Source organism: Emydura macquarii, unplaced genomic scaffold, assembly GCF_026122565.2.
Source record: "Emydura macquarii macquarii isolate MOO-44397 ecotype Brisbane River unplaced genomic scaffold, CSIRO-AGI_Emac_v2 contig_3080, whole genome shotgun sequence".
Classification (NCBI taxonomy): Eukaryota; Metazoa; Chordata; order Testudines; family Chelidae; genus Emydura; species Emydura macquarii.
In genome coordinates this window covers 4,129,857-4,144,519 of record NW_027133217.1, presented here as the reverse complement: position 1 = coordinate 4,144,519, position 14,663 = coordinate 4,129,857, and the positions used below count along the sequence as shown (strand labels likewise).

Sequence of the window (14,663 nt, the reverse complement as noted above, 5' to 3'; positions counted from 1 at the left end):
TCCACTGGTAAAACTGCACAAACTGTGCATGTAATGGCACATTTTAAAAATTCCCTACACGTTTATTGGAATAACATTTGCTATAACAAGAGCTGGGAGGGAGATGTTTTTCTCATCCTGTGAAAAACGTCGAAATGTCAGTAATTTTTCCCATCCTGCATTGAGATGAGAAATCAAAATTTCACAAAATGTTGTGAATCAAAAATCCAGAAAAAAATTTGGTTCAGAGGAATTGAAGCATTTTGTTTTGAATTTTGACCTTTAAAAAATATTTCTTTTAACATTTTTGGAGTATAATTAGCTTAAATTCAAAAACAAAAGTCTTTGGAATTGGAAAACTGAAATTGCTTGTTTAGACAGTACCAAAATGGGATGTTTTGACCATTTAAAACCCCTTTCTTTTAACCAAACGTTTTTGAAATCGAGAAATTCATTGAACACGCCCGTTTCCCATGAAAAGTTTCACTTTTGATGAATTGGCATTTTTCTACCAAAAAAAAAAAAGCTGTGTGGGAAAATTCCCAACCAGTGCTTGCTATAACCACATCAAACTATTGGTCCCTGTAAGTCAGCGCTAACACCAGATGCTTCAGAGGAAGAAAAGATGCACACGGGGTTCCTAGCCAGTCATGCCACGCTGTACTTGGGAAAGAAAGAGGGAATTTCCATTCTGAGTTCTACAGTGATCAGCTTACACCCTGAAGCTTGAGCTTTGATTATCCTTATCAGCTTGCATAGCTACAAACAGGGAGGAATTGGCTGTGTCACAGGTCAAGACGCTATGCTATGCTCATAGACCATGGCAGCTATGCCTGTTTCTTAGCAGAGAGTCTCACACATGCATCCCCCCACCTGCTCCCTTGTGTAGATCCTTCCACACAAACCACTCTCCTCTACCTCCTGGTAGACGGTTGGTATTTTTGTTCAGCACAATTAAAAAGCACTGGCTATTTACCATTAAATATATTTAGTATTTTCAGATCTTTGAGCCTTGCATGTATCATGGGGCAACTCTGTCTGGCTACACATGTTGTCAGTACATAGGAAATCATCTAGTCTAAGCCCTTCTAAAAACTTAGCTACTGTGACTTGGTAATTCCCTGTAGCAGAGTCCATTAACCTGACTATATCCTGCCTAAAGGAATGCTGTATTTTTCTGTATCTGTTCTGAATTGCCTGGCCTTCAGTGTAACCCAGTTACTGAGCTGTTAGCATGTGTTCTATTCATCCCTAGTTTTTCTGCCACTTGAATGAAAAGACTCACCTCCGTCTCAAACTTTCGTAAAGTTGGGGTTAGAGGGAAAGAGGCGTGATGAGTGTTAACCTGCCAGCGGGAAATCAAGAACCCCACTCCAGATCGAGTGGTTTCAATCATTTGTTGGCAATCCTGTTCTTTAAGGATTCTATACTCATCTCTGCCGCTCACCACCTGTGGGACCTTTGGCAAATCACTTCAATTCCATTGGCCTCTGCTTCTCCCCAAATCCTGCCCCCTTGTTTATCTTGTCTGTTTTAACTGCAAGCTTTTTCGGGGTAGGGAACGTATCTCACTCTAAGTTCGTACAGTGCCTAGCACAATGAGGTACCAGTTTTGTCTGGGCCCTCTAGATGCTACAGATAAATACCAAGATTGTGAATACATTCAAGGGACCTTCCATTTGAAACAGCATTCTTGGAGCCTATGGATTTGAACTGGTCCACTGGGCTATTTTGGTGACAGGGACCTATGTGGGGGGTTTTTAAAAGAGGAGGATTACCTTTTAGACTGTGAAATAGTTTCCCAGAGGAGGGGCTGAAAGACAGCGTGCTTAGGTCATTTCAAATTAAAGTCATTGTAGGGTAATCATAGAAGTACAGAATCACAGAACCATAGGGTTAGAAGGGACCACAAGGATCATCTAGTTTAAGCCCCCCTGCCAAGTTGCAGGATTTGTTGTGTCTACATACATTGCATGGGCAGTAAACAATGGACTGGATGACGTAATAGAGATCTTTTCCCCCCTCTAATGTCTACCATTTAGAGTCACAGAGTTGAAGGCAAGAAGAGACCACTGGACTTTCTGGTCTGACCTCGTCTATATCACAGGCCATTAAGTACCACCCAGCCGTCCTCATCCCAAGCCCAACCAGAATTAGACCAAAGTGTTGCAGCCCTCAAGAGACTAGACTATGGTATGCCACAGGCACAGAACAGGAGGAAGCGGTGCAATGTGCGCTAATAACTCTGTTTCATTTTGCATCTGTCTATTCCTCAGTGACTTCCCTCCTCCCCCCAAAATCTCCTAAGCACATACAACATTTGAGCTGCATTAAGCAGCAGGGTTCCAGCCTCCATCCGTGGCCTCTATCACTCAAGCTAAGTTACTAAGGGTTACTGGATTCAGGATGGGCACTTAGGTGCTGCAACAGCTAACTCCTAGGTGCCCCGCTGCCTAGTCAAATGTACAGCCTTGAGTTAGGCAACCCATGCATTGTATGGGGAGAATTAGGCACCACACAAAGGGATTCTCAGAAGCCAGCATGCTGAGCAGGGAGCCCCCTAAACTAGTCAGGAGTGAAATGTAGAGGAAAGGGTTCGGTCTGAGGACCCAGATCTTCAAAGGGACCTAATGCCCATTGATCTGGGGCTTTGGCACCTGACTGACAGGCCAGAGGGAATTATTCCTAGGAGCAGGGAGGTGAACTTGACTTAACAGTGAGGCTACTTAATCTATGGTACCATTTACCAAGAGTTGTGGTGGATTCCCTTTTACATGTAGTCCTTAAATCAAGAGGGGGGGATGTAAAATTTCCCAAAGTGCCTCAATCACTTAGGAACCTAAGTCTTCTCCCATTGGGAAAGTAAGGTGCTCAAGTCACTTAGGCTTTTAAAAAAAATATGACAAATATTAAAAATTATAAATCTCCTTTTAATGAGATCCTGGCGAGTTTGTGCCTGCGTATATGTAAGAGACACACTATTACCACTGCCCTCTACTGTGTGGAATTGATACTGATCTGCTGTGTATCATAGTCCTTTAAATGTGAAAGCCAAAGGAGATTAAGGCAGGGTAATCTGCCATCTATCCTCCATACTGCTGCGAAGTCCAGAGAAGCCTTGGCACACAGCACAGTGACAACCTGTAATTCCTAGGAGGCCACTGATTTGCTACAATATACTTCTCTTATTAATTTACTTTCAGAAAGATCCCCAACCGTGGTCCAGAAGTATCCTATACCCACACCAGTTTCTCGCAAATTCCCCTTTTCAAGGATTACTCAGATCTCATTTTCACATCAGGTTATCACTCATCTCCCCACCCTTCTCTTGTGAAAGGGGCTAGATAGATTAATATTATTCCTGCAGTTTTACCATCTCACCAGTCAACACCGAGTTGTAACAATACTTTGCATCTTCCATCCCAGGTTCTCAAGGCACTCTATAAACATCAACAAATTTAGCCTTGAAAACTCCCTGGCAGATAAGTATGATTGGCTTCTGTTTTACAGATAAGGAAGCTGAGGGACAGAGAGATTAGGTGACTTGCCCAAGGTCACACTGGAAGTCTGCTTAAGAGCTGGAAATAAAACCTCAGGTCTCCTGACTCCCAGCCTTTCTTAATTCTCCTTGCTGATAATATCACCTTCTCCCTCTGTCCACCTGTCTCTGGCTGGATCAATAATGTCCTGCATAGGGCTTGCAGCCAGGAAGCTTTGCAGGATAGACTCTCAAGATGCTATGGGCAAGAATGTGGCTAGTGACTTTGAGTGCCTACGTCTGGGGGGCCCAGTTTCAGACATCTTAAAGGACCCTGATTTTCAGCAAGCACTGAGCGCCCACCTTTTGAGACGTAGCCCCCTTAGCGTTGTCTAAATTTAGGCCCTTAAAAATCGCAGCCAACGAAATCACTAGGTCGCTTTTGAAAATCTCAGCCACCATTGGGAGCAATGTGAGATTTTAATGTGCTGAAGGCAGAGACCCAGTGAGCTGCTGCTGCAGGGATAAACAGTAGTTAAAAATGCTTTTAAGCCTACAGCCCCATTAACCTTCTCCTACCAGCTGACTTTCCAGAAGCCGTCTTCAAGTTGTAACGAGCTGCCTGTCTCCTGCTACCAGAACCACCCAGAGAGGAATGACGCTCACTGACAAATACATTGCACTCCGCTGTTATCTTTGCTAAGTCTCTTGCATTTTTATATGGCACCTTAATAACCCCTCATTTCCATTACAAGTGCATGCTTTCCTTCTGCTTATCTGTATCTCTATGCACTCCTTCTCCATTCCTTCAGCCATACCGCCTAAGGCTATGACCTGGTGAGTTCTCCAAAACTCAACAGGGTCACGTCTGCTTAGTAATTGCATGAAGGTCCTCAGACCTAATATGTTGCAGGAAGTGATTCACTAGATGGTACTCTTCCATCTGCCTCAGTATTGAACCCAGTGTCCCAGCCTAAAGTTAGGGGTGAGTAATGAGATGCAAATCCAATGCCCCAATCGCATGTGGCCGTTAAAAGATGCACTGGCAGTTATCTCAAGAGTAGGATTGTTAACCTCCTGCTCTGGGCTAGATTTCAGCTCCATTCTGCCTGACTAAATTCCCCAGATAGTTACAATTGGTTAAGGGGTGTTCATTTCCTGTTGTGTGCTGTTAAACAGCTGCGGTGTTCCACCTTAGAGGAGGCTGCATTTCAAGCAGTCCCTGCTTGTACAGTCGGTAAAGTGCTCTGGGATCTTCTAGTATGGGAAGTGCTGTGTAAAAGCTGAAGTTATTGTTAGTGAAAAGAATAAAAAAATACCTCCAGAGCTAAAGAGTTTCTGTAAGTGCTTGAATAAAGGTATCATCTCCCTTACTTGTAGGCACTCAGTGACTTACTAACCTTTTAAAGCATGCTGAAGTTGTGTTCCAAGCCATTGCTCATACCTTTTGCTTGTAATTTCCTGCATATTATTTTATTTGTATATTGTTGAATTTGGTAGACTTCCCAAAGGGAAGCACCAATGCACAGTTTCTTGCTCAAGCATTCAAACTAGCCAGGACCTCTCTGTTAACACTCAGTATTGCTTTCTGTCCTGAGAACATGTTCGGTTTTTGACGTGGCTTGTTAAATACTCTCCATATTACTAAGTGCAAATAACTGATTGAACAGCCAGAAGTTAAATCCATTCATAGCAATCAGACTGGGCTAAGATTCACAAAAACAAAAAAAGACCTGAGGAAAGTTATAGGGCCAGATCATCAGCTGGTGTAAACATGGCATAGAGCCGTTGAAGTCAATGGATCTACCAATTTAAACCAGGTGAAAATCTGTCTCTATGGCTATATTTTATTACAGCAAGATCCTGGTTATCCAAACATCTTGGGTGACCCCAAATTTGTTTGGATAATTGGGAGTGCATAGAAAAGGAGTCAGCTTGTTAGGGAGATTTGTAAAGAGGCTCCAGGGGGCTGGATGATCATGGTTGTTCTATGTTTTCCCTGCAGTTATGACTGGACCCCTTTGGAACATTTTCCATTAAACTTTTTTTTGTCAAAAAACCATTGTTCCGTTGGGTTTCATGGAGAAATACCAGTTTTGACGGGAAGGTGTCTGAGGTCGGGAGGTCAGGGGAGGGCTTTCTGGTCACTTCCAAAGAGAGAGACAGACCTGAATTGGAAACCTGAACTTTCCAATCCAAAGGTGGATGTTTCAGCACTGTTTCATTTCACAAAGACATTTGAAATGTTTTGTTTCCTTCCAGTGTGGAATGAAAGCAAAATTTGAAAGTTGTCACAAAGTGGAATTGCTGTTCTCTAGCCACCTCTAATTATGGCTCAAAGTGCAGAAGAGAAGGTCTTCCCAGAGACTTAGCTGTGGACCTCAGGATCACAACCTCTTTCAGTTGACCCGGCCACAGACTAAAAATGTTGCCACCAACATTCCCAGCTGAAGTGCAGGACGTGTTAACAATCCTTTTAGGCAGCTCAGGGACCTGGCATCGAATTGGACAAATAGATAAATCTTCAAGTGCATATACGTCTGAGAAATAAGCAGGAAGAACTGGAAGTATTAATACATATGCTAAATTATGACTTACTTGGCATCTCAGTCTCATGACTGGAATATTGGTTCAGAGGGGTACAGCTTGTTCAGGAAGGACAGGCAAGATAAAAAGGGAGGAGGTGTTCCGTTACAAATCCAGAATATAGATACTTGTTCTGTGGTCCAGAAGGAGGAGAGGGGCAGACCAGTTGAAATTCTCTGGGTAAATATAAAAGGGATAAAAAATAGGTGTGATGTCAGGGTAGGGATCTACTATAGACTACTAATCAGGAAGACTAATAAGGAACACCCAAGGTGGGTGGAGGTATTTCTAGAACACATAACGGAAATATCCAAAACACAAGACCTGACAGTAATGGATGACTTTAGCTGTTGGAAAAGTAATATGGTGAAACACAAAATTTCCAGTATATTCTTAGAATGTCTTAGGAACACATTTTTGTTTCAGAAAATGGAGGAAGTAACAGGAAGGATAGTCATTTTAGACTTGATTCTGATCAATAGAGAGAAACCCGTAGCAAATCTGAAGGCAATTTGGGTGAAAGTGATCATTAAATGATAGATTTTGTGATTCTAAGGAAAGGATTGAGTGAGAGCAGTGCAATAAGGACAATGGATTTTAAAAAAGCAGACTAACAAATGCACAGAACCGGTAGGTGAGGTCCCAAGGGGAGAAAACCTAAGGGAAAAAGGAGTTCAAGAGAGCTGTTAGTTTCTCAAGGAGACAATTTTAAAGGCACAACTGAAAACTACTCTGATGCAATGGAAAGATAGGAAGAACAGTCAGAGACCAATATGGCTCCCTGAGGAACTCTTTAATGACCTCAAAATCAAAAAGGAATACTACAAAGAGTGGAAACATGGACAAATTGCTAAGGATGAATACAAAAGAAAGGGACAACTATGTAGTGACAAAATCAGAAAGGCTAAGGCACAAAATGAGTTACACCTAGCAAGGGACATAAAAGGCAATAAGAAGAGATTCTGTAAATACATTAGAAGCAAAAGAAAGATTAAGCAAATGTAGGTCCTCTACTTAGCAGTGAAGGAGAGCTAATAATGGGTGACATCAGAAGACTAATGTGTTGAACGCCTATTTTGCTACAGTTTTCATGAAAAATGTTAACGGTGTTCAGATACTCACCACAATTAGTATTAACAGCAAAGGGGAAGGAATGTAAGCCTGGAGAAGGGAAAACATAGTACCTATCTTCAAAAAGGAGAACAAAGAGGACCTAGGGAATTAGATTAGTCAGCGTAACTTCAATACCTGGAAAGATACTAGAACAAATTATTAAACAACCATTTTGTAAGCACCTAGAGGATAATAGGTTTATAAGAGATAGCCAGCACGGATTTGTTAGGAACAAAAATGCCAAATCAACCTACATTTCCTTCTCCAACGAGGTCATTGGCCTAGTGAATGGGGGAAAGTTGTAGATGTGGTATATCTTGCTTTTGATAAGACCTTTGACACAGTCCCACATGACATTCTCATAAGAAAACTAGGGAAATGTGATGTAGATGAAATTGCAATAAGGTGGGTGCTCAACTGATTGAAAGACTGTACTAAAAAATAGTTACCAAAGGTTCTCTGTCAAACTGGGAAGATGTATCTAGTGGCGTCCAGCAGGGGTCAGTCTTGGGTCTGGTACTATTCAATATTTTCATTAATGACTTGAATAATGGAGCGGAGAGTAGGCTTATAAAGTTTGCAGATGACAGCAGGCTGGGAGGGGTTGCAAGCACTTTGGAGGACAGGATTAAAATTCAAAAGGACTTTGACAAATCAGAGAAGTGGTCTGAATTCAACAGATGAAATTCAGTAAAGACAAGTTCAAAGTACTTCACGTAGGAAGGACAAATCAAATGCACAGCTACAAAATGAGAACTAACTGGCTAGGTGGTAGTACAGCTGAAAAAGATCTGGGGATTACAGTGGATCACAAACCGAATGAGAGCAAACAATGTGATGCAGCTGCAAAAAAGGTTGATATCATTCAGGGGGGTGCTAACAAGAGGGTCAGACATAAGATACAGGAGGTAATTGTCTGGCTCTGCTGAGCACTGGTGAGGCCTCAACTGGAGCATTGGGTCCAGTTCTGGGCGCCAGACGTTAGCAAATTGGTGAGATCCAGGAGAGCAACAAAAATGATCAAAGGTTGAGAAAACCTGACCTCTGAGGAAAGGTTAAAAAAACTGGGCATCTTTAGTCTTGAGAAAAGACAACAAGGGGGATCTGATAAATCTTCAGCTATGGTAAGAGCTGTTATAAAGAGGACTTATGATCAGTTGTTCTCCAGCCCCACTGAAGGTATGGCAAGAAGCGATGGGCTTAATCTGCAACAAGGGAGATTTAGGTTAGATAGCAGGAAACGTTTTCTAACTATAAGGGTAATAAAGCTCTGACATAGGTTTCTGAGGCAGGCGGTGGAATCCACGTCACTGGAAGTTTTTAGGAACAGGCTGGACAAGCACTTTTCAGGGATGGTCTAGGTTTCCTTGGTCCTGCCTCAGCAAAAGGGGCTGGACTTGCTGACTTCTTGGAGTCCCTTCCAGCCCTGTATTTCTACGATGCTATAAGGTGCAGTGCATTGGATGCAGCATCCGGGTGAGCTGGTCAGGTAGCAAAAAGAGTGTCTTTCAAGACAAGATAAGGAGGCTGACACTTGGTGTTCCTGGTGAGGGAAGCAGAGTGCTGGAATACTCCTGGTGTTTTCCCAACTGCCAGCCATCTGTAGTTCCCAACATGAAGCAGAACCAGCCACACAATTTGCAGGGCCCTGAAAAGACTGGGCTAGTTGCAGGGCTCTGAAAAACGGGTGGGTTCATCCCAGTGCCAGAGGGTGGAGTCTGGCAGCAGAGAGATGTCTCCCCTTCCACCATGGGTGACTGGGGCCCAGTCCATATGGAGCTGAATCAGGACTGAACACTGGAACTCAGAGAACCGGAGAGCCTCATTCGGCCATTTGCTTGTTAGGCCCTGATCCAAAGTCCATTGGGTGAAGACTTTCCACTGACTTCGGTGGGTGTTGAATCAGGCCCAACCCTGACGCGTTGGGTCTTCCCAGTGGCTGGAAATGCCCCTGCCTGTAATGGGATTCTCAAGCCAGGAGGCGGGTTTCCCTAGCCCGCGGCTGTGTTCTTCAGAGGAGGCGCTCATGCTGTTCTCTTGGGAAGGGTCACGCATGTTCCCCACTCAGTAACAGGTCCCTGCCTCCTTCCCTCTTCCACAGCTACCAGGGAGTCGGCCTTCGTCCACGCCATCGCCTCCGCGGGCGTCGCTTTCGCGGTGACCAGATCCTGCGCTGAGGGCTCGGCCACCATCTGCGGCTGCGATACCCGCCACAAGGGGCCCCCCGGGGAAGGCTGGAAATGGGGAGGCTGCAGTGAGGATGTGGAGTTCGGGACCATGGTGTCTCGAGAGTTTGCGGACGCCCGGGAGAACAGGCCAGACGCTCGGTCAGCCATGAACAGGCACAACAACGAAGCTGGGAGGACCGTAAGGCCATTCGGTGTCATTTTATTGAGCCCCTATATACATTTCCTTCCAGTCTCCCGGAGACCCTAGGTGAATGGGGGGAAGAAACTCAGCTGAACAACTGGGGTTAAACACTGTAGCCCCCGCCCCACTGCCCCGTGTGTGTTAAAGAATCCCCTCTGTGCCTGATCCACAGAGGATATGAGTCTGCTACAGCTGCCAGCTATGGGTCTTAGGCCCAGATCCTCAAAGGTATTAGGTGCCTAACTCCCATTGAACTCTAACACCTAAATGCCTTTGAGGATCTAGGGCCTAGGTCTTAGTCTGTTAATTCAAGCTGTGGACGTTCACCTGCTCAGCTCTCAAGGTCTTAGGTGCAGTTCCCAATGAGGACTGAGGGGATGGGCATCGCATGCTGACTTCCCTGTGCTCACAGCCAGGTTTCTGTGCTTCTTGACACCTAGCGGGTGCCTACAATAGCCCCACATTTGCTCTCAGTGCCTGGGCTTAGCACCAGCCTGCCATGGGGAAGAGGGCTTGCTGCACCTGAACAAATTCAGGACAAGGCTTCATCCGGTGCAGCTACTTCCTAGCACCATCAGGAAGCTTTTTTGGCTTGGAGTTAACTTCTCCAACCCCCACCGCACTATATGCTTCACAAAAGTTGCTTCTTTTTCGCCCCCCGCCTCACCCAACCTGAGAGACGTCATGGTTTATCCTATATAGGGACCAAACTTCATTAAATAGTAGACTCAAAATAGCTAAACCCGATCCTAGCCCCTTGTTAAGTTGTTACTGACAATGGGGAAAGGAGTGGATCCTATCCCCTTCCATAGAAACATATGACATACTCCATCACTCTATGTAACCACAGCCCAGAACAAGCCAAAAGCTCAGAGCTGATGGAGATGGGTGAAGCTCCATTGAAGCCAATGGAATTATTCCACTGTACACCAGCTGAGAATCTAGCCCTAGATGTGGAGCACAGACCCTTAAAATTCAAGATGAAATCCCTCCACATAATGAGGGATGCTACAACCAAATATCAGCAGAGGGAAGTGAGAATATCACCGGTGGTCATTTGACATAAAGCTGTCTATTGGGTCCTGGGTACCATGAGTTACTCAGTGTTTCTGATGGCAGCAAAAGACAGGGATACAGAGTGCAGCTGCAGGGTTGGATAGGATGGAAACGAGGGATTTGTCTCATAATGAGAATCAATAAAAAGATACAATATTAGCTGTGAGCTCAACAGTGACAATTTAGGCTCTGGTGGAGGCTATCTTCTTCTTCAGTCCATCGTCAAGACCCTGAGCCATCCTTAGGCACCTTACAAATATCATAGATCACATAGAAAATGGCACAGCATTAAAACTGAAATCCTACCGTTGTTTCAGAAACAGCGTACGTTTTCCCTTCACCCCACACTAACGCTCAGTTGGTGCCCAATTTCCAATTCTCCAGATTCAAGTATTTCTAGCTAATAAAACTGAGCCTTAGGGGAAGTCTGAAGCCAGTTCTCATAAGAATTCAAATCCAGTCTCCAGACCGAAAGCTTTGACTGAGATTCAGATGATTATATGAACCAAACATTTTGTGGTTCTCGCACTGCTAATTACAATTTCGTTGGAAGTGAATGAAGCTGCCTAACTGGCACAGAAAACCACCTGACAAACCTGGCATGTTGTAGTTGCTGATTCATGGCAAATCATTTGGACTTAGCCGGGTGCTAGTCTGTTCATGCATGCAGAAATTTGCTGATCAGCTCTGAATAATGCCACTTATTGAGTAAATTGTATCAGGCCATCTTCCATCTCACAATAGCGGTGAGTCGTGCCTTTGAAATCTTTGGATCGATTTCAGCCACGGTTAAGGCAAGCACAACTCTCATTGAAGTCAACAGTCACTTCTTCTATTTAGACCAGGACTGAATTTCACCGCTCCAGCTGGTGACCATGCCACACATAGATGCAGCATTGTCAACTTCAAGAATTAAAAAAAATCAAGAGTCAAGCTTCTAAAATCATGAGATTGGCTTTAAAAAAATAATCATACATTTTGAGTTCTTTTTATTTACCTGCGGGTTTCTGAACCATTAGCAACTGGGGGGAAGAAGGGCCTAAAATTTAGATTTTTTTTTTTAACAAAAGCTGAGATTCTCACCTATTCACATGCCTCCAGGAGCTGGGGCTTTAAGGAAAACACCAACTATCATGAGGCTCATGATAAAATTGCAAGAGTTGACAACACTGCAAGCTGTGCTTTCAGCTGTCAAGGTTTGACCTGCTCAACACACCGTTAAGAGGTCTGTGAAGAAAATTTTAGGGGGCAGCAGGAAGTGGCATTGGTGATTCAGTAGGTGACATTCTCCTCCTTGACCCAAATCTCTTTTGCAAGAAAAGGGAGCTTCGAAGCCCTCGCTAAATTCCAGTGTGGATAATCATAGCACATTCCATCTGTGAATTCTCCCTGCAGTTTAAATTGGCTTATGAATCCTCCTTCATGCCCAGTCCTAAATAATTGTTTGGTTTGGCTGAGTGGTGGCTCAGAGGTGGCTGCATTTCACTCCTGGGGAAAGCGGTCCTTGTATGTGAATACAGCTATAGAGATAGTTACACACACACGTACTAGAATGATTTCACTCGCCATTGAAAGCACTTTATGGAGAACAAGTCAGATCCATGGTGGGGTGTATAGCAGTGTCGTTAATGAAACTTTACTGGTTTACACCAAATGAGGATTTACACTTCTGCCTGGGATTCTTTGGGATAAAAAGTGCTAGATAAATAACTGAATGTATTATTGATCCATAGTATATAGGCTAATGCTTTCCCTCTTCCTTTTTTCTCTGTTTTCTAGTCCATAATTGATCACATGCATCTGAAGTGCAAATGCCATGGCCTGTCGGGCAGCTGTGAGGTGAAGACATGTTGGTGGTCCCAACCAGACTTCAGGGTCATCGGCGACTATCTCAAGGACAAATACGACAGCGCTTCTGAAATGGTGGTGGAGAAGCACCGGGAGTCTCGCGGCTGGGTCGAGACGCTCAGGCCCAAGTACAACTTCTTCAAGGCCCCAACTGAGAGAGACCTGGTTTACTATGAGAACTCGCCAAACTTTTGTGAGCCAAACCCCGAGACGGGCTCCTTCGGAACCCGTGACAGGATCTGCAACGTCACCTCCCACGGGATAGACGGATGTGACCTTCTGTGCTGTGGCCGCGGACACAACACAAGGACTGAGAAACGGAAGGAGAAGTGCCACTGTATCTTCCACTGGTGCTGCTATGTCAGCTGCCAGGAATGCATACGAATTTACGATGTTCACACGTGCAAGTAAAGCAGGCATTCCCTGGACAGGCTCCATGCAGAGAAATGGATTTGAGCCTGCTTCTTCTGAGGTTGTGTAGATGGGAAAGGTCTACGTTTTTATTATAGTAAAAGAAAAAATAAAAAGGCTAAAACTGGCTGGATAGAATAGATCTAATGACTTCTTGGTCATCCCGAGATGCATCTGGAGGCTAACATTACAAATATGGAACTCCATACAAAATGGTTATGCACCGGTTAGGAGACTGTGATTTCTTTAACTACCCAACAGCACAGAACTGGAGAGAAGATTCTTAGCAAGGGCATGACTCTTTGCTCTTCTCCCAACCAGCCTGAAGAGACTCATGCTATTAAGTGTCCTTTGAAAGACTTGCAACTTCCTAAACACCTCCTCTTCCCAACCCGATAGGAAGAAGTGGTGTCAGCCAACAGCTCTAAGCATCCTGAGATCCTTTCCAAACCCCAACAACCAGATTCTGCGTACAACATGAACAGCGATAAAATAAAATAAAATAATCAATTAATGCAAAAACAAACAACCCCTCCTTCCACTTCTCCTGGGAACAGGGGAATGCTGCAAACTTTCCTTAGTGCTGTAGAATGGATGAGCTCTTAGCATGAACTTTTTTTAACATAGTGGCTTCTGCCAGATTTGACATAGGCTGCGGTGACACGTTCAGTACTTCGGCAGAGAAAGAGACTGCTGATGGATTACTACCCATGTCCCATTGACACCAGTTCAACAGGCATGGTATATGCTGTGATATATATACACACATGCGTGCATGTGGTGTGTAAAAACTCAGTGCCCAGAGTGGGTCGTGAAGGGGACACAGCAAATGTATGGCCACAGAGACCGAGATGGCTCCTTTTCCTCAGCAGTCACGCCAGCAGACACTGACCCAGCTGTGGCCTGTTTAGGCGGGGGTGTGACTCAGCCGATCAGAAGGCGGACTCCCGTTGAGACGTGCAGTGGGGCAGGGCGCAAACCACCTGTGATTAAGGTGATGAGGACATTTCTTCTTTGCACCACAGGCCAGGAAGGAAAGCAGAGCCTGAAAAGTGTTTCCCCGCTTCTGCTTGAGAAACAAAGTAACTACCTTCGGAAAGGGCACTTAGTTCATTTCATCCGCTCTGCACAGCTCATGCAGCAGAAGCCTCAGAATAGAACTCGGTTGGGAACAACGGTTCCGAAGGACTGCATGTTATGTGTCGCTAGACAAACCCTGAACCAAAACCTCCCACTGGAAGGGCCTTGGACTCTGGCCAAGTTTGGATCCCGCTCAGATCGCCGCAATTAACGTCTCTGTAACAGGCCAAATAAAAAACCTGAGTCTGGCTCACCCTCGACTTTGGGCAAGCCTGGATCCAGATCCAAATCCCAGCTGTGCAGCCCAGCCCTATCTCTGTTGTTAAGCTTCTTTTGGCTCATTCGCTCCATTCCTTTGAATGCATTGCAAGCTGTTGTACCTCTGATACCTAGATCAGGATTGCCAAGTTTACATTAGCCAATGTAACTTGCTGTATGGTAATCAGGGCTTTGCTTGGGGCTGTCGGTTCTCAGGCCTGAATCTCCACATCCTGACACTGGCTTTTATAGCAGTATAACCCTATTGGCCTGGGCTGAATTATTCCAGATTTACACTGGTGTAAGTGAGAGGGGAACCAAGCACAGAAGTCATGGCATGTTTACCCCTTGCCTCCTTTGCGTCTCACCTCTTTTCCCCACTGCTGGGCTCCCTTCTAGAGAAATGGACTGGTCTTTTTTCTTTTGCCATCAAGAATGACAGAAATGGAAATGAGGACAGAGCCATGGGAGCCTTCCCCCTGAT

At 44.7% G+C, this 14,663-nt stretch overlaps 1 protein-coding gene across 1 annotated transcript in view; it reads left to right on the top strand.

Moving 5' to 3' along the window:
• Nucleotides 1-12,841, top strand: part of WNT3A (Wnt family member 3A) — a 105,421-nt gene extending 92,580 nt beyond the window's left edge. Inside the window, exons 3-4 of the mRNA XM_067530387.1 lie at nt 9,258-9,523; nt 12,362-12,841. Coding sequence (XP_067386488.1) covers nt 9,258-9,523; nt 12,362-12,841 — 746 coding nt within the window. The remainder of the gene's footprint in view (nt 1-9,257; nt 9,524-12,361) is intronic.
• Nucleotides 12,842-14,663: the final 1,822 nt, after the last annotated feature.